We start from the raw sequence: 18864 nt of genomic DNA on the forward strand, positions 1-18864 counted from the left end.
GGCGAACTTCTAGATAAAAGTCGGTGTATATCTGTAAGCTATTACCATCTATTTGTCAATGTAAAGCCTCCTAAATCCCATGTACACCCAGACATAATACATTATAAAGGTTGGAGATAAGGACCTCTCTTGATTCATCACAGGCTATATCTGCTGTTTTCAGTTCGTAGCCACCATTGCAACCCTGTATTTTTATGGTAGTAAGGAACAAAAAGAGAAAAAGAAGAGATGATTATTTTGAAAAAGAGAGGTTTTTGTTTGTTTGTTTTAAGAACTAAAGCTAAATCCAGTCTTAATTAACATTCAGCATTTCAGCAATCAGAAAACAGATCTCCCTTATTTGCATACTTTAAAAAAGCATTTGTCTTATCTTTACCATTTGAAGCCTATTTTATAAAAGCTACATTTTCTTAGCGATTGGGTGTCTAAACCTTCTGATAGTTTAGAAGAATGCATCAGTCTAATTTAAAGGGTAACAAGACTCACAAACTTCAGCTAGAATAAAAATCATTCTGGTTTCATTGACTTGAATAGAGCAATGCCAGTTTATCCCATCTGAGAATTAGACCAAATTCAATTCTATAGAATTATATAGACCAATTTCTATAGAATTTTAGAGATAAATATTGCCTTCACAATTCTGGAATGGAAAGAATTATAAAGAAAAGAAATAATGGGAACGTTCTATATAACTTGTGCTTTTTTTCCTCCTCAGAGCCATAGAGGAGCCTACATATTGAAAAAAAAAAAAAAAAAACTCCATCATCTACTCTCTCATAGTGATAGCTCAGGTTTAGATCTATGGCTGCAGTATTAGAGGAAGTTCTTAAATCTGTTCATGCTCCTTATCCATGATACCAAGCAGCTCCTCTATCTTCATTGAGATCCTTCTGAGACTTAGATCCCAGTCCAGAAATCAGGGCTAGTAAAAGAGATCTCTGTGCTTCTGTGAAGTTCCACTGTGAAATGTAACTTCCTGTAGTGTTCACTGGTTCTAGCTGCTGGTATTATGTCTTGTCAGGTCTTGAGCTTTCTATGGACAGCAGTATGAGTAAAGAAATGAAGATGTTTTTCCCAAGTTATTTGAATCCAGGGTTTCAAATCATTCTTGCAGATCAAGGTCAGATATTGGCAGCCAATTGCTTGGTAATAGCCACCATTAGGCACACTTGCACAAGTGGTTATAGTCAGAAATACCAGATAAATAGGAGAAGATACTCTACATTTACTTATGTAAGCTTCCAGACTAAATGGCCCACTATCTGATGTAGGTCTGTAAGCAAAACTGTGCTGGGAATATATACACTGTACAGTGTCAGTATTTCAGTGCAATGTTAGCACGTACATTTCTTAGCGCTTATATTTATCATTGTTCTTTGCAGCCCACAACCACATGGAACTGGCATGAAATACTTTGGTAATAGAGTGCCTGATGATGCCACAAGTCTTCTCCTGCATGCTTCAGGGAAGGTCTGCATTATCAATGAATTTATTTTCTTGAAATACTTATGACCCCTACTAATGGTTGTCTGAAGATATTTAGTGTGCTTATCCTTATGCATCCATGGTACAGTAGGGAGTATAGATGAGAATCCAGGATATAGGTCTCAGCCAGAGAGATCTGGATGCATTAGTACTTTTACCATTCAATTTTATTTTTGATGTGCTCAGCCTGGATCAGTAGCTAATTTTTTTATTTTTTTCCTAATAGGAAACATAATTTTTAGAAATAATTTTGGGCTATATTTTACAAAGCATGTTAGGTATACCTGTGCATAAACAAATACAAATATTTGTATGCAGACGTCATTGGCTGCCCGTGTTTTGATACTATCTTTAACTACATGACCGGATCACATTTGTCTTATAGAAACCCTGTGTCTCTCAATGTAAAGAATGAAAAAGCAGCCTGAATTTAGTACTTGAGTACTTATTGGTAACGTTGCATTTTTGTTACTATTACTTACTACCATAAAGGCACCAGTTGCTTCAAAGCTGCCTTGAGGATGTCTGTAAAACTTTCAATGACCACAGTATAGGTATATCCTTTGCATGGAACATTTCATCTGCAAATGGTTAAAAATTTACATTAAGAAACAGAAAACAGCATTTCACAATGGTAGATATTGGACATCCTTAATGGTAGATGGTATCATTGCTGTCTGTAATAAATACATGTGTATTGCCATATAAGTCAGCATAAAAATGGAAAGGTTTACTACAGACATATTAATATCCTCAAATAACATCAGCTATTAAATTTATTCTGGTTTGAACAGATAATTTTGAAATTTGTTTCAAACCTTGGATTCACTCTTTCTTTACATTTTTAAAGAAGCAGCATAATTGCTTGGGATCTTTTAGGAATCCAATATATTAATATCTTGACATTTTATAATATTAAATTACTTTTGTTTCATAGTACTCTGTCACACATGTGAACTCTGTCTTTTTAGCTAGCTCAGTCACTACTTACTTTATGTGACAGTTTTAATTAATTGAAAATTAAATTTCCATCTCCCTAAAAACTATCCTAAAAGAAAGACATCAAAGTCTAAGTGCTCACATCAGCAGTAATGTGCAGTTGACTCGGTATACCAAATTTTTATTCACATATGAGATGGAGTCCTGGCTGCTGAAATCAAAGACAAAACTCCCATTGATTTCTGTAGGAGTCAGTTTTTACTATGACTTTCTCTCATAGATCTTGTTAAAGTGGTCAACCCATGAATTTAGAATACTGCATCAGCACTTCAGAATCTGAATTGGTGAACAAGCAGGCAGCACTTCTGTTACTGGAAATTTTATCACGTTGGTTGACTAGAAGCAGATAAACAGCACTACAGTGAAACTTATCATTTATTTAAGAAGTATATGCCAACCTTCATAGTTCTGCTATGAATTTCATATTTATGTAATAATACATTGAATTTTGCCAATGATTTCAATAAGCAGCCTATAAGCAGTCTACACAGAGACGATATTCCATCACATATACATGTATTCCTGGGTTTAAAGAGCAAGTCTTCATGAAAATATGAAGTAACCTATTATTTTTCTCTATAAGACTTAGCACAGTATAAACAGAGAGGAGGGTGTCAGTCTCTTTTCTCAGGTGACAAATGAAAGGACACAAGGCAATGGCCTCAAGTTGTGCCAGGGGAGGTTTAGATTGGATATCATGGAGAACATCTTCGCAGAAAAGGTGCTCAGGCATTGGAACAGGCTGCCAGGGAGGTGATGGAGTCCCCATCCCTGGGGATATTTAAGAGATGTGGGGATGTGGTGCTTAGGGACATTGTTTAGCAGTGGACTTGGTAGTGTTAGGTGGATAGTTGGACTTGAGGATCTTCAAGGTCTTTTGCACCCTAAATGATTCTATGATTCTAATATGCAGATGAAAATGTCAAATTTAGGATATTTAATGCATTTCTGGAAGGTGTACAAATACTATGGTAAGAATAATACAGGAATCTATAGAATAGGACTGAATATTTTTTACTATTTAATCAAATTCAGATTTAAATGTCATAGCATGTTGGTCTTCTAAAGCTTGAGCATCACACCCTTTAATATGTACATAAAGTCCATATTTGAATAGAAATGTGATTCTGGAGTTCTGGCTCCCAGTCCTGCCTCTGCTACTGACAACTTTCATTATAGCATATCCACTTAGTCTCCCGTGGACTGCTCTGAGCAGGATTCATCCACACTCCATTCAGATGCAGACTCTGTGCTTTTGGGGCTAGGTTGGAGCAGTGCTGTGAGGCATCTTAGCTTAGGGTCAGCAACAAAGAGTTACTGCATGGCTGTCATGTGGAGCAACATGCATTACATCTAGTCAGCATGGAGTGTGAATCTCATGTTTGCGAAGTATCACATAGACACATGCTAAATTTTGCCAGCTGATTTAATGTATTAATGTATCAGTTTCTTCAGTCATAAACTGGAATAATCTTATTTCTTTTTCAGAGGCATTGTGAGGATGTGTTTATGTGTGATGTTTTATTAAGACAATCCAGGCAACAATGCATTGTTGCCAAAGTTTCCAGTGTGTGCAAAGGGCCCTGTAGCCCCTACATTCATGCAACTCCCAGAAAACAGAAGTACCAGGTCAAAGTTTGTTGTTCAGATCTATGAAAATGCTTGTAGGTAGTTGTTACAGTCCCCCCCGAGTCATCACATAGGTACACTCTTAATTTTATTTCACTAGCTGCCTCCTAAATTGAGTCAAAACATTTTCCCATTTGTAATATTCAAAGGTGTACAAATAGTGTATGCAAGAGCACCTGTGACCTATTCATTGCTCAGCAGTGATAGATCTGGTAATAATGTGCTTGCTATTCTCACTGTGCTGCACTTTGGTAAAACCTAGGGTTTAACTGAAATACACCCTGACCTTGGTTTTGTTCATGGGGCATAGAATGGACATAATTACTATGAATCTACTGAGGGATATTATGGCAAAATGTCATATTACTAATTTTGGCTACTCACACCCTTTTGAAAAAAGAAAAAGAAAAAACAAAACTCAACTCTCAGTAAAAAACAATGCACTGCAGTTTCATAGAAGTTCTAAAACAAGTAATTTTCCAAAAAATTAACTTCTCATTATTTTCTGTACCTATTTTTTTTCTCTCAAAATGCTATCACAGTATGATAATTGCATTGCCCCTAACAGTTTCATATTCCTTCATAATTAAATAAACAGCTTGTAAATTGCAGACCAGAAAATGCCTGTTTCACTCTTACCTTAAGGGGTTTCCATAGTTACCAAGGACAAGAAGTTTAACCATCATTTGCCAGACTCGAGGCTATTCACAGCCTTAACTTTTTATCTCCTGTCTCTCTTTCTCTTTGTCTCTTTGTTTATTAACAGAATGAGGGAGTAATTTGGACTCAGTTAGCCACTACAAATGCAATGATGCAAAATGGACTCTGGTGCTTTAGTGTGTTATTAGCTGGGTATGTTTCTCCCAGAACATCTTTTAGAATAATGCATACTGGCAATACAGTCTATAGTTACCAGGGTTATGAAATACCTATCCAGCACTTCTCCAGCTTAACATCTGATAATTCGTATCTTAAAATAGGAAAGCACCTTTCTTAACACAGTATTACAGCATACATGTATTTAGGCAGATACGTTTTAATTAATCCACAAAAAGCATTAGTGAAGATTTTGCATTGCTGCTTTAATATAATTTCATTTCATCCGTCAGTCTCCTCTGTTTTACACGTTACAAAATGCATTTTGAAAAACTGCACTTGTTAAAGCCCAGACATGATTCTGTATGCCACTGATGTGGACAATCCTCTGATTTATTAATCTCAAAATAATCTTAATATTTTTCTAAATGACTTCAAATTTTACTGATCATTCCTTTTGCCAATGTATAGAAGGTATTGCTGATTCACAACTGCACTATATTTTTATCAGACTGAAAAATTTGTCTACTAGTTTATGTTAGCTACTGAGGTCAGGAACTCAGCAAGGATCAAAGGATGATTTGTATTGCTAACAAAAATATTCACCATTTGCGTATTCAATAAATTAATATGCATATTGTGATTTAGGAAAGGATGTTAAATCCTATCACTTTTGATTTTAAAATCTGAACTCTAATTTTATAACATTAGGATGAAACTTTCTTAAGGGTTAGTATATGCTCTTATACTCATTTCTATCTGTTGATCTTCGTTGTACTGGTTATATTTGCATATGCCTTGTTAGACTATGTGGTGGTCTGATCTGACATTTCCACCATCTCTGTATTATAGTTTGTGAGCAGGGAGAAGATTTGGGGAGGAATCAGGGCTAGAGTCTTGGTTTCCGTCAGTCTTTCAGTTTTTTGCCTTTGCATCTTTTAAAATGCACGGCATTTTATTAACCTATAGATCTAACCTCCCAATTTTTGCCTGATAGTTTAAAACCTTGTAGCATGTTTTTGGAAATGATGCTAATTTGTAGGATTTATTATTTGCTTGTAACAATTGATAATATTCTACTTAATGAAAAGTAGTTCGTTTGAAATGAAGTATTACTGTAGTACCTTTAAATAGATGTCTTTAATCACTGCTAGTCTGTTAAAAACACAGAAGTACTACAGTGTTCCAAAATAATGACCCCAGTGTGACAGGAGTGAAGACTGCAGTGTTTTGGAGCATGGCTTTAGAGTATCATATAATTTTTTACTAAGGGTTGCTTTTATACTAATTTGTTTGTGGTTCGCAGATGCCTTCCAAAAAAGGGGAACTGTGATTTTGTTTCGATAATAAACCAAACACAGATTAAGAAATCATTCTTCCAATAATTATAGATATACTGCAGTTTAATAGTGGTTCACTGAGGTATTTCTGGTATAAGAAATAACACACCTTCAGGTGAAATGCTGAAGGTGCTTGTATGACTTCTGTTTATATCATGTTTGGCATATGGGATGTAGTGACATGCTGCTGTAACTAATTAAAAGAATTTTGTTATCAGGGCTATTGCAAAATTTCTTCTGTGGTTCCCCCTCAGATAAATATCTGTCTAGAAGAATACAGAAGATGAAAGCAAAATAGTACGTTCAGAGAAATGGTGTTTTATCAACTGAATTAGTGAAGGAGAAGAGTAAAATGGGACTTGAATAACCCAAGGGATTGGTGATGTGATAGAAAACCTTTTTACCTTTATGTAATTGGTTTGAATTGAGCCCAAGTCAATACAGAATGAAAGTTCCTAATGTCTACATGGGGTCTCAAGAAAATGAATCCAAATTAACTTTGAAAAGGGACTAGCTAAACTGCATTACATTCTTTTATGGACACTCTTAATTGAAATTACAGTGGCCTTGATTCAATTTAGCTTAAATTAAATTCTAAATAAGAGTGTCCACACAAAGATTTAATGCAATATAATTAACCCACTTTAAAAGTTAATTCCAATTAAATTTCTAGAATGTTTCTGGGTGGACTATTACCAAGCTCTATTCTGATGGCTTTTATGAAAGAATTTAAGCTCTTTCATAGTGGACAGTTCATAGATTGCTTCCATTCACACAACTGTGAGTAGTCTGAACAGAGAGATTTTATCCTTTCCACCCTTTGGGTGACATCCAGGCAAAGTACGATGATCAATAAAGAAAATAAAAAATTACTCTAAATAAAAATAGCATGTCCTAAAGAAATATCCATTCATATTGCATATAAATTAGCAAATGTTTTCGGTTGTACTGAAGATACAAAGTACAAGTCAAGCTTGGGAGTAAAAGAAGATGTATAAATAAAGGCGCATGCTAAACTGATTTAATTTAAAACTCTGTGAAATCTCTTTATTTCCAGCTAAAATGTGAATATTCCTGCCTGGACCAATGTGCACTAAAAATCTCATTTTAAAAATATCTATTTCATGTTCATTTCTGTTGCCTGAAGTTAAGGAGAAAATTAAAAATCTTAGGAAGAGGAAACAATGAAATCATGGTGGAAAATGAGGGGTATGAAATAAAGATGTTTTCTATATAACAAAATGAAAGAAGAGAAGTAAAAGGCAGACTGGATCAAACTCATCCTTGATTGAACTCCCCTGAAATGAATGGTGATTTAGGAGGATCGAATGTGTCCAAATGCATTTAGGTCTTTCAGGTCAGTGTCTTAGTGATTCAGCTGAGTCTTAGAGGATGTTCAGAAGAAAACTGGAATGCATCCATGGTACAGCAATATCCCCTCTGCATCCTACACTTGCATGCTTCAAGGGGACATAGGAAATCCTGACGATATCTGATAGGAAAGCAGTGAAACATGCAAAGAGGAGCATAGTTTGCATTGTGAGTGTCTTGATTTATTTGGTCTCATGTGTAATCAGTTTGCATTGCAGGGCTGCTTCTTTGGCCTCCGCTGTATTTAACTAAAAATAAAATAAAAAACAAATAGATAAAAGCTGCTGGGCTTTGAAACCTCCCAGGTTTTTAGGCATTATTGCAATGGCTCCCTAAACTGTTGTTGAGACTTTTAAAGTCCTATAGCAGTGGAAAGGGAAAAGAGATTTTTAAGAATGGAGGAAAAGATGCATAGCTATATAGTTGCAGTGATAAAAAAAATAAAAATAAAAAAAAAAGGCTAGGAAGAAAAGACATGAAATGTGCTTTAGCCCAGTCAATTTACTGATTTTGTGTCATTATATTGTAATGCTCAGTAAAGAACATAGCATGTTTTCCTCTGTTGGCAGCAAAGACAATGAAGGAAAAAAAGATTGGTGTCGTTTTACTGTATGTGGACAGGGAACGGCATGAAAAGTGTTTGTACTTGTATTGAACTGAGGAGCACTAGTCCTCTGGGGTTCGTCCAGGTGGAAAGGAATTTCAGGACAGAAAAGGCAGGAAGGAGGACAGGAGGATATGGTGAGTGAATTCGTAACAACGTGTTTCCATCAGCCCAACCCTTCACAGCCATATGGGGACAAACATCTGAGGCTGCAGAAGCATTTGCAGAGCAGATGTTGGTGGAGGATTTCTGACCCCAGTGGAGCTCCCTGCCCACAGTTCAGTCTCTGTTCAGGGATTGGAGTTTGCCCTTCTGTGTTTTAGCATTTTGTGCAGCTAAAACAGATTGTGTGCTTGTCTCCTAGTATCTACACTGAAACTCTCTCAGCATTGCTGCCTGAAGGGAATCAGCCACACACTCAGAGCAGTCAGAATTCCTCAAAAGAGAAGCAAAAGAGTCACTTCTGCATAAGGTCATCCTGAGGTGTAGACCTATTTATTACTGTACGCCATGCTCTGTTCCATACAGAAACTATTTGCATGCTCCAGTGCTGATACTAGTGGGAGAGACTTTCCAGCATAATAAGCTGCTTGATGTATCTAGCTCCTCTTCATATGCATGGAAATTTGCAATTTAATTTGTAATTTTAGAGTGGCTTGTTTTCTAAAAAGTGCAGATATCTTTGCAACGTGTTTTTCTTTCAATAAGCTTTTTAAAATGCTGTGGTGTACAGCATACATAACTGCTATATAAAGTGAAACAAAGGTGTCTTTTCTTAATGTAGCCGCATATTTGTTAATTTAGTTATAAAAAGTGATCTGAATGCTCTCATCCAGAATATTTCTGGCATGAACCTAAGGGAGAGTTGTGAAGATTTAATTGTACTGTGATAATTTAATCACCTTCTATCTGATGTTCTCATCATGTTTTCAATGCAGTGACGTATAGCATCACATCTCATTCAATTTTAAGGCAGATATACAGCACCAACCGATGTGTATTAGATTATGTTGTGTCATAACCCATATACTGGGCTAATGCTACAGCCTTTGCACCGCGCTGCTCCACTGCTGAGACTGTTATTGATAGACCCACAGACTACATAGAAAACTAAAGATGAGTTGCCAACAGCAACTAAACTGGAGTGATCCAGCCAGGGATCACTCAAACTTGGGAAAATATCTTTGCCGCCTGCATACCTCATCAGATGGATTTTTGGGAAAGGTGTTGAAGTTCTTTTTTTTTTGTAATCAAAGTCCATCATTACAGGAAAATCCCTCAATAATCAGAGTTAGTGTAGTCACATTATACTGGTAAAGTAACAAAAAGTGATCAAAGAAGCATATCAGGCTTAAGACCTAATTAAAGAAATAAAAAAATAATTAAAAAAAAAGAACAACTGGTTCCACTACAATGCCCACATAAGGAAGGCATCTCTGTGTACGCATGTTCAGCAAAGTTACGTTTCAATAGCATAACTGCTGCATCCTTCAAGTGGTCCCTAAGGAAAGCTGCACTGTACGTCTCTGTAGAGCCAGACTAGCTTTGTCATTCCTTGCTTCATCTTCTGCATTGGAACTAAAGAGGGCAATGCTTTTTGCTCAAAGGAAAATGTGTAGTACATCAGGACTATGTATCAGGTATGCTATAGAGAGGAGAACATGCATATCAGAAGTCTATTTGAGTAAAGACTTTCTGAGTTCTGTGGAAATAGAAAACAAAACAAATAGCTATATATATGTGTGAATGTGTGTCTCCATTACCATAAAGAAAATATACATTACTGTATAAACATAGTTTTATAATTGTATGGTGTCTGGAAAATGGATGGAACAGTAAGGATATTTTAAACAAATTTTAAATGTATGCAGCAGAGGGCACTAGTGTTATTGAATTGACCATAGAGTTGATATTTTGGTACTAGACAGACGAAAAAAAAAAATGCTTAGAAGACAAAGAGTTGTCAAGATAGACTAAAGAAGCTGGTTGATGGTCTGTGTTCCATGTGTGGATTTATAAAGCTAAACCTTCATGTGTCTCTAGCATAATAGACAGATATTGAATAGCAAATTACTCTAGTACAGAGTTCCAGATGGGTCTTTATGTAAAGCCCATTAAAATATTTCCATAATGTTCTTCAAAGCTTTAAATGAATTTTCTACAGTTTTTTTTGCACTGGCTATTTTTTTTTCCCAGGGTATTTCCAGACTATTTATATTTGAAATGACTCTGATGTGAAATGACTGCACAAAGACTTCCTGAATACTTAAGCTCAGGGCTGTGGAAAGTATACCGGTATATAAGAATATACCGGTATAAAAGAAAAGGACCTTTTTTAATACATTCCTACAGCACAAGAATTCTCACTGCAGTATATTAGCCTATTAGCCTCATGCAAAGCTTGCAGTTTGGCAGTGAGGACTTGCAAGAAGCTGCGTGGCATAGCTTCTGCTGGCCATGACGGCTTTTCATATCGTCAGATTCCCTGTACTTCAGTACAGTATTCATGTAAAATGTTTTTTATCATTTATTTATTTATTTTAACCTTGGAGCATATATGCATATAAGGGAAGATTTTCTGGATAAAGGGAGTGAGTTAGGGAGATGGTGGGAGCTAGAAGTTGGAACAGGAAGGAAGTGTCTTGCAGTGCTTGAAAGTTGCAGTTGAAATGATTGGCTTTATGGAGACTGGCAAAGCAACTGAAGGGAGTTTATGCATATGCTGGCTGATGTTGAGGATACTTGCTCTCCCATGACATTTGTTATGTTTGCTACACTTTCTTGTTCTACCAGTCCCATCATTTTCCAACTCCTTCAGGTTATCCAGGATACAGGAATGAGAGTGGAAAGTAGCAAAAAGAAAGTTAGAGAAACCATATGGTATGTTGCAAAGCTGGCCTGTAATGATGCATGGGTATGAGATAGGTTTATAGAACATAAAAGATTGCTCTAGCTCTGCAAGCCACGTGTTCCCTGTGCTCTCCATGCCCCACCAGCCATACAAGGATAACTGGCAGCTCTGAAGCTTGACAGAGCAGAGTTCTCGTCTCAGTTACAGTGAAGACAATAACATTACACTAGTGTGATGGTAGAATAATTAGTTTGGTGTGCTTCTGCATCTGTTTTATTACTTGATAATGCATTTATTCAGTCTAAGTCATTAAGGAATAAGTTTTAAAAGACTTTTAAAAAATGAGGCAGGAAAAAAAAAAGATAAATCTACCCAGTAAAACAAAACTAGAGACAAAAAAAAAATGCTAATAGAGTCACATTAACTATCATATAAGCTGGTTAATAACTATTCAACAGCAAAATTCATGGATCATAGATCTTAACTAAGAAGTCTGAAATCAATATTGATGAATTCATAAATAAATATTCAATTTAATTCAAATGGGAAACAGGCCCTTTTCAAACCTTTTTTTTTTTCCGATAGTTGTCCTACAGTGGATTGTTTGTGTAAGAGAACTTGTCTTTTAGTGAGCTTTAGGGATTAGTTTGGGAGTGTTTCTATATATTGTGTTGAGCACCTCTGAAGAGATGCTTGTAAATCTGCAGTAAAAGGGAACGTGTGTACAACAGCTACCCCTCATCAGAGTCTAGTACATTATCCTAAACCCATGAAGCCAATGTTCAGGAGTATGAGTATTGGCAGATGGAGAAGCAGGAGCATCTAATGCTACAGCCACGAGGTTATCCAGGATCATATGGCAAAAGTTAAGCCACGGGCAGAGAAGTTGAGTGACTTGCTCAAGGTTGCAAAACACATTAGTTTCATGAATCTTTCATACCAAGACTGATGCTTTATAAATAGCACTTAACAGAGCAGATCAAACAAACAGCCCAGATCTTCCAATTCCCATTCACCGGTATTTAAGCCATTATATTGGCTTTCTCTGCAGTGAATTATTAAAAGTGAGATGAGAACACTTGCTAGCTCTGAACCATTATAGCAAGTTAAAAAAAATGCAAAAGTGAATTCTCAAAAAAATACATTGTCTGAATATATAATTAGAAAAAGTCTTTCATTAAATGAATTGCTATGAAGATGCAAGTTATGGGTTTTTTATTAATAATTATTTATTTTTTAAAGAAAGATAGCTTCTTCACACACAATGAAACAATTTAAAGCCTGGAGTAGAAAGCTTTTGCCTTTTAGTATTTTGTTTTACTGAATACATGTATTATGCATTTGGGTGCTCTAGGTTATAAATATGCTCTAAGCATGATGTAATTTATAAGACTTCACTTTTGGCTGATTTATAGGAAATTTCATTAATCTCTACAGCAGAGGGACCTTGTAGTGAGCAGAAGATTGAAAATGAACTGAGGGCTGGAGGCTTTAAGAATTACCCCAAATGAATCAGTACTGAAAGACTTAGAATGATAATTTGTAGGGTAAAGGCCTTTTTCCCCCTTATAGTAACATCTGTAGGATTTTTTTAGAGGTACTAATGAAATTGTCCACTCTGCAGCTACAGAGATATTTGTCAGCATTTAAATGGCTATTCTTATTTCTGTGTTCAGCACACATTTACTAGTGCTTGCTTCTCTGCTGCTGCTGGTGCCAAACAAAAGAATTGAGGAGGAAATATCATGAAATTGGATGATACTGTTTAACAGTAGGGAAGAACTGATGCTCAGCATGTTTGTTTTGTATTTTATTTTTAAAATCTGAAATAGGCAAGATCTTGCCCTAACATTTCCATGATCTGCTACATTCAGTATTAAAGGCTTTACTTTCAGTCAGATTCTGATGCAGGAATCACATTTGTATAGATAAAGAGTTTCACCAATGGTAATAATAATAATAATAATAAAAACAGGAGTCTCCATTTAGTCTTCATATTATTTCTTGTCTTGATTTACTTTAATGTTAACAAAGTTCAATCCTTGAATATTCTGATGATTGTTATCTTACTCATTTTTGCTTTTTGAGGTTCTTGACACTTCTTTCAACTCTTCTCTTGAGTTAGAACATTACTCATAGGTATGCAGTGTGGTTGAACTTATCTGCCATCAAGCTACGTGCATTATACTTTGGAATGAGCAGGAAAAGCTAGTGTCTGGATATTTCCTATCTCATTGCCAATTACACCTAGCATTGCTTTACAGGAAACAAAATATTAGAATTTGTATAGCTATTCATACCACAGTTTGATGAAATTGGTAGAGTTGACTGAAAGGACTTGAGAAGTCTCTCTGTTTAGAGAGCACATTTAAATATTTGAGATTAATTTAATATTCTCCTTTTCCCTTCTTTCTTTCAGACTATTGAAATTCCAGAAGGACCAACACCAAATAAATTATGAATGTTGAACAAGATGACCTTACATCCACAGCAGATAATGATAGGTCCTAGGTTTAACAGGGCCCTATTTGACCCCCTGCTTGTGGTGCTGTTGGCTCTTCAGCTTCTTGTGGTGGCTGGTCTAGTGAGGGCTCAAACTTGCCCTTCTGTCTGCTCCTGCAGCAACCAGTTCAGTAAAGTGATTTGTGTACGGAAAAATCTGAGAGACGTGCCAGACGGCATCTCTACCAACACCCGGTTACTCAACCTCCATGAGAATCAGATCCAAATCATTAAAGTGAATAGCTTCAAGCATCTGAGGCACCTAGAAATCCTGCAGCTCAGCAGGAATCACATCAGAACAATTGAAATAGGGGCCTTCAATGGTCTGGCCAATCTCAATACTTTGGAACTTTTTGACAATCGTCTGACCACTATCCCGAATGGGGCTTTTGTATACCTGTCAAAACTGAAGGAACTTTGGTTGAGAAACAACCCCATTGAGAGCATTCCTTCTTATGCTTTTAACAGAATTCCTTCTCTCCGGAGGTTGGATTTGGGAGAATTGAAAAGGCTTTCATATATCTCAGAAGGTGCCTTTGAAGGTCTGTCCAACTTGAGGTATTTGAACCTTGCCATGTGCAATCTTCGAGAGATTCCTAACCTCACCCCACTTGTAAAACTGGATGAGTTAGATCTTTCTGGGAATCATCTGACTGCCATCCGGCCAGGTTCCTTCCAAGGGTTAATGCATCTTCAGAAACTGTGGATGATACAGTCCCAGATTCAAGTGATAGAAAGGAATGCTTTCGATAACCTTCAATCACTTGTGGAGATCAATCTGGCACACAATAATTTAACACTACTGCCTCATGACCTGTTCACACCGCTCCGTCTAGAAAGGATCCACCTGCATCACAATCCTTGGAACTGCAACTGTGATATCCTTTGGCTCAGCTGGTGGATTAAAGACAAGGCACCCTCCAATACTGCATGCTGTGCCCGTTGCCACACACCTCCTAGTTTGAAAGGAAGGTACATTGGTGAGCTGGACCTGAACTACTTCACGTGTTACGCTCCAGTCATAGTGGAGCCACCAGCAGACCTCAACGTCACAGAAGGCATGGCTGCAGAGATGAAATGCCGGGCATCAACCTCCCTGACCTCTGTATCTTGGATTACTCCAAATGGATCTGTTATGACACATGGGGCATACAGAGTTCGGATTGCTGTGCTCAGTGATGGCACGTTGAATTTTACAAAGGTAACTGTGCAAGACACGGGTTTGTATACATGCATGGTGAGTAACTCTGTTGGGAATACCACAGCTTCTGCCACACTGAATGTGACTGCCCTGGATAACCCTGGTTACACATACTTTTCAACTGTCACAGTAGAGACTGTGGAACCTTCTCAGGATGAGGCACAGACCACAGAGCAGGTTGGGCCCACACCAGTTACCAACTGGGAGACCACTAACATGACAACCTCACTCACTCCACAGAGCACAAGATCAACAGAAAAAACGTTCACCATTCCTGTGACGGACGCAAACAACGGGATCCCAGGAATAGATGAGGTTATGAAGACTACCAAAATCATAATTGGTTGTTTTGTGGCTATCACTCTCATGGCTGCTGTGATGCTGGTAATTTTCTACAAAATGAGGAAACAGCATCACCGGCAGAACCATCATGCTCCAACACGAACTGTAGAGATCATTAATGTGGATGATGAGCTTACAGGTGACACACCCATAGAGAGTCACTTGCCCATGCCAGCAATAGAGCATGAGCACCTAAATCACTATAACTCTTATAAGTCTCCTTTCAACCACACAACAACAGTTAACACAATAAATTCAATACACAGTTCAGTGCATGAACCGTTATTGATCCGAATGAACTCAAAAGACAATGTACAAGAGACTCAGATCTAAAACATTTAAGACATTATGGGGTGGGGGTGGGGACAAAAAAAAAAAGATGGTTTATAAAGCAAATGATACAAATGACTGGGCTAAATCTACTGTTTCAAAAAAGTGTCTTTACAAAGAAAAAGAAATTTATTTATTAAAAATTCTATTGTGATCTAAAGCAGACAAAATTATGTGTATTCCTCAGAACCTGTTTTTTGCTGCACTTATTTACCCTCCTCCTTCCCTTTTTCCTTCCCAGCCAACCCTGATTCCCATTTGCCATATTTTTCATAGGAGATCTTGATTCCCTAAAAGAACTGGTCTAGGAAATTTTGTAAGAATTCTGTTACACCTTGGGAATTTTTATGGTGAATTCTAGTGGTGAGATTCGGTCTATTTTGTCACTTCCTTTTCCCTTCTTTTTCTTTTGTTTTGTCATGCCCTTTTTGAAATTATTCAACAGGGAATGGAATATTAGCAGCAGCTTTACAAGTGAGCAAAACAAACAAGCAAACTTTTTTTTTTTCCTCCATGTAATTATTTGATGATTTGCTCTGTATTTACCGAAAGGATCATTCTGTGAAAAAAGGAAGAAAAAGTAAAAAAAAAAAAAAAAAAAAAAAGAATTTACTTGTGAAAACCTATAAAACCCATGATCTTTTAAGCGATTCTAGAACCAGAATTTGTAGTTCAAACACTAAACTAAGATTATAAATAAAATATTGTTTTTTTTTTTTCTGTACTTGGATATAGCTCATTTTTAGTGTGGCTTTAAACATCAAAAGCTTTTTAAAATTCTTACAATATTCTGCTGTGATGGTCCAAAACACAATCACTTTAAAGAGAATAATTAAAGCACCTTGGATCATTACTGAAGAATAGCACAGTTTTCATTTTAGCATGTGTAAGTAGTACACTAGCAAACAAGGTTGCTTGGCTTTTAATGCAAAATAATGATGATATCTTCTAACAGTGTTAACAGTTATCTCTTTTATATCACCAGATGTATCCTACAATACCAGGGAAAGTTCTACAAAAAGTTTTGGGTATCACTGGATTTATTAGACAAGGATGAAAAGTATGTTCTATTTTTTATTATCTATAGCTATCAATAAGAAAATTCATTTTTTTGTATCAAAGCTAGTAGTTTCCAGTTCAGTTATTCTGCTATTCCTAGACAAAAATATGAAATATCTTTAGATATCTATAAGGCCCGTGTTTAGATCTGTATCTCTGTGTGCAAAATTAAATCAAAATGCTGTTGAAGGTGTAACTCAGAGGACGTCCAAGGATTTTGATTTCAAAAAAAAAAAAGGAAGAAAAAAGACAGGACAGGCTTAGCCAGATCAGTTTAGTGTAATATGCATGACAATTAGACTGCTTATAAAGTAACCAGTTTAGTTTAATTAAAACTCAGACTCATTTACCAATAGGAATTGTACACTCATTTCTTTTCTATTTTTATAAGTTCTGTGGATTTAGCTTACTGGTATAGGAATGGTGTATATCTTGTATGCTGAAAGGTAAAAGGAAGGCTTTGCTTAAGAAAAAAACAGACTCAGGACACTGTATTCTTCCAAGTGTAGAATTAAACTATTGAATTAAACTATGCATTGGCAACTGAGAAGAAGCATTCTAAGACAATATAGATTAGGAAAAGGAATCATATACTGAATATCAGTTCTGAATGTCTTTTCACTGATTTCTTTCCTTAACTACACATACTGTGAGTTTCAGTTGACATATTCCAGGTAAATAATGTACTTAGTTCTTACCAAAATTTCTGTGGACCTTTCTGGTATGCAACAGCATGCAGGACAAAGATCTTCCTGAACAATATACTTCTATTCCGTAAATTTAAGAAGGAATATCTAGGTAGGTTGATGGGGTAAATATCTTGTTGGATACACAGTTCTCAAGGTTGCAAATGAATATAGCAGGAAGAAGGTCTCATTTAAAAAGGACAACGTTAAGATATGTGACAATGAATCATGCAGTGGAAGGAGTCTGATAAGTATAATGCAGAATGAAACCAAAAGTTCTATAATAATCTCAAAGAAACATTTGGCAAGACATTATCCTTTGATGTACTACATGAGAAATAATAGCTACTCTGAGAGAATTTTAATAGAGGACAAATATGGACCTGAATGTAAAACACTGAAGTTGTGATTCCTCGCTTTGCCTATTTCTTCGAAGTGCATTACAGAATTTCGTTGGTGATTTCTTCTAAGTGTTGTGATAAAGTCTGTACAGAAATGCTGCAAGTACACGGGTATTTGTATTTTGCCCATCTGGCTAGTAACATTATGTCCGTGGCCAATACTTATCTGACAATTGAAAAAGTTGCTTCCGGGAAACCTAAATCTGGACCATCTGTAATCAACAGGTTTATATTTTAAAAAGATGGCTACTCCCTAGCTGCTATCTGCTAAAGCACCTTAGGTAACCATGGTTTTATAAACATGCAGTTTTTACTAACTGCTAAAGGTTAAGTGTTTGGAGGCCTTTAAGAAAAAAAAAAAATAATAATAATAAAAGATAGAGCTGTTGCAAACCAGGACACAGTGTCAGTAACAATCTTTATTCCTCTTTGAAGTGATACAAAATAATATCAGTAACTGTTTTTAAAAATATATATATATATTCTTATTGAGTGTTAATCAGGTTATATTGACTAATTGAATAATACTTAAAAAAAAAAAAAGGAAAAAAAAAAAAGGAAAAAGATATTCCTGCTTGTTCATAATAGGGATAAAGAAAACGCATTTTAGTGTGTTTGGTTAGGAGAAGATATATGTATTAAGTGGAAACTGTACTAGTTATGTCATTCCCTGCATCTTCCCTATCCTTCTTGGAACTACAGAGATTATTTTTGCAGATTAATTTAATACCAGAGTTAGAGAATATCACAGCTTAAATTCTGAACTGAGTTCTGCAATAATGTGAGGGGAGTGCTGTGCACTTTCTTGTTTTGGTGTTTAGATCACAAGCTAATGCAGCCTGCAACTCTTGCAAAGACTACAGTGTTAAGAATGAAGCCCGAGTCTCCTATAGCATAACTGATAGAAAGCCCTAATGAAGTTTCTTTTGCAGGTGACGTGGTTGTGTATGATGTAAAAGAATTGTGGGAAAAAAAATGTGACCTTGATTATGAGCTATCACTTTCTAGTGGGCTCATGAGAAAGTATGAATTGTTCTTCAGATTATTTGATGGAGTTTGAAGATGGTTCCCTGTTGTCCTATATGAATACAAAGAACAGAGCATTTTCTTTCTGGAAGTGTCATCAAGTCTTATAAATCTTGCCATGTAGAGAAATAACATGTGAAAAGCAAAGCGAGTTCCATCCAATTCATTATACAAGACAGACATTTTATTTTACTTTGAAAAGGGCTACATGAAAATATACAT

General features: G+C 36.1%; 1 protein-coding gene across 4 annotated transcripts in view; it reads left to right on the plus strand.

Annotated features, from left to right (window-relative positions):
* LRRC4C (leucine rich repeat containing 4C) overlaps positions 1-16034 on the plus strand; it is a 375271-nt gene extending 359237 nt beyond the window's left edge. For 3 of the 4 annotated variants that reach the window (XM_050711144.1, XM_035552221.2, XM_035552224.2), the window contains one exon: positions 13515-16002. In XM_050711144.1, coding sequence (XP_050567101.1) covers positions 13557-15473 — 1917 coding nt within the window. In that variant the 5' untranslated portion in view covers positions 13515-13556 and the 3' untranslated portion in view covers positions 15474-16002. Of the gene's footprint in view, positions 1-13514 lie in introns of all 4 variants that reach the window. The other variant, XM_035552222.2, reaches the window with a different exon arrangement.
* The last annotated feature ends 2830 nt before the right edge of the window (positions 16035-18864 follow it).

This window comes from Cygnus atratus, chromosome 5 (genome assembly GCF_013377495.2).
Source record: "Cygnus atratus isolate AKBS03 ecotype Queensland, Australia chromosome 5, CAtr_DNAZoo_HiC_assembly, whole genome shotgun sequence".
In the NCBI taxonomy this organism is placed as follows: Eukaryota; Metazoa; Chordata; class Aves; order Anseriformes; family Anatidae; genus Cygnus; species Cygnus atratus.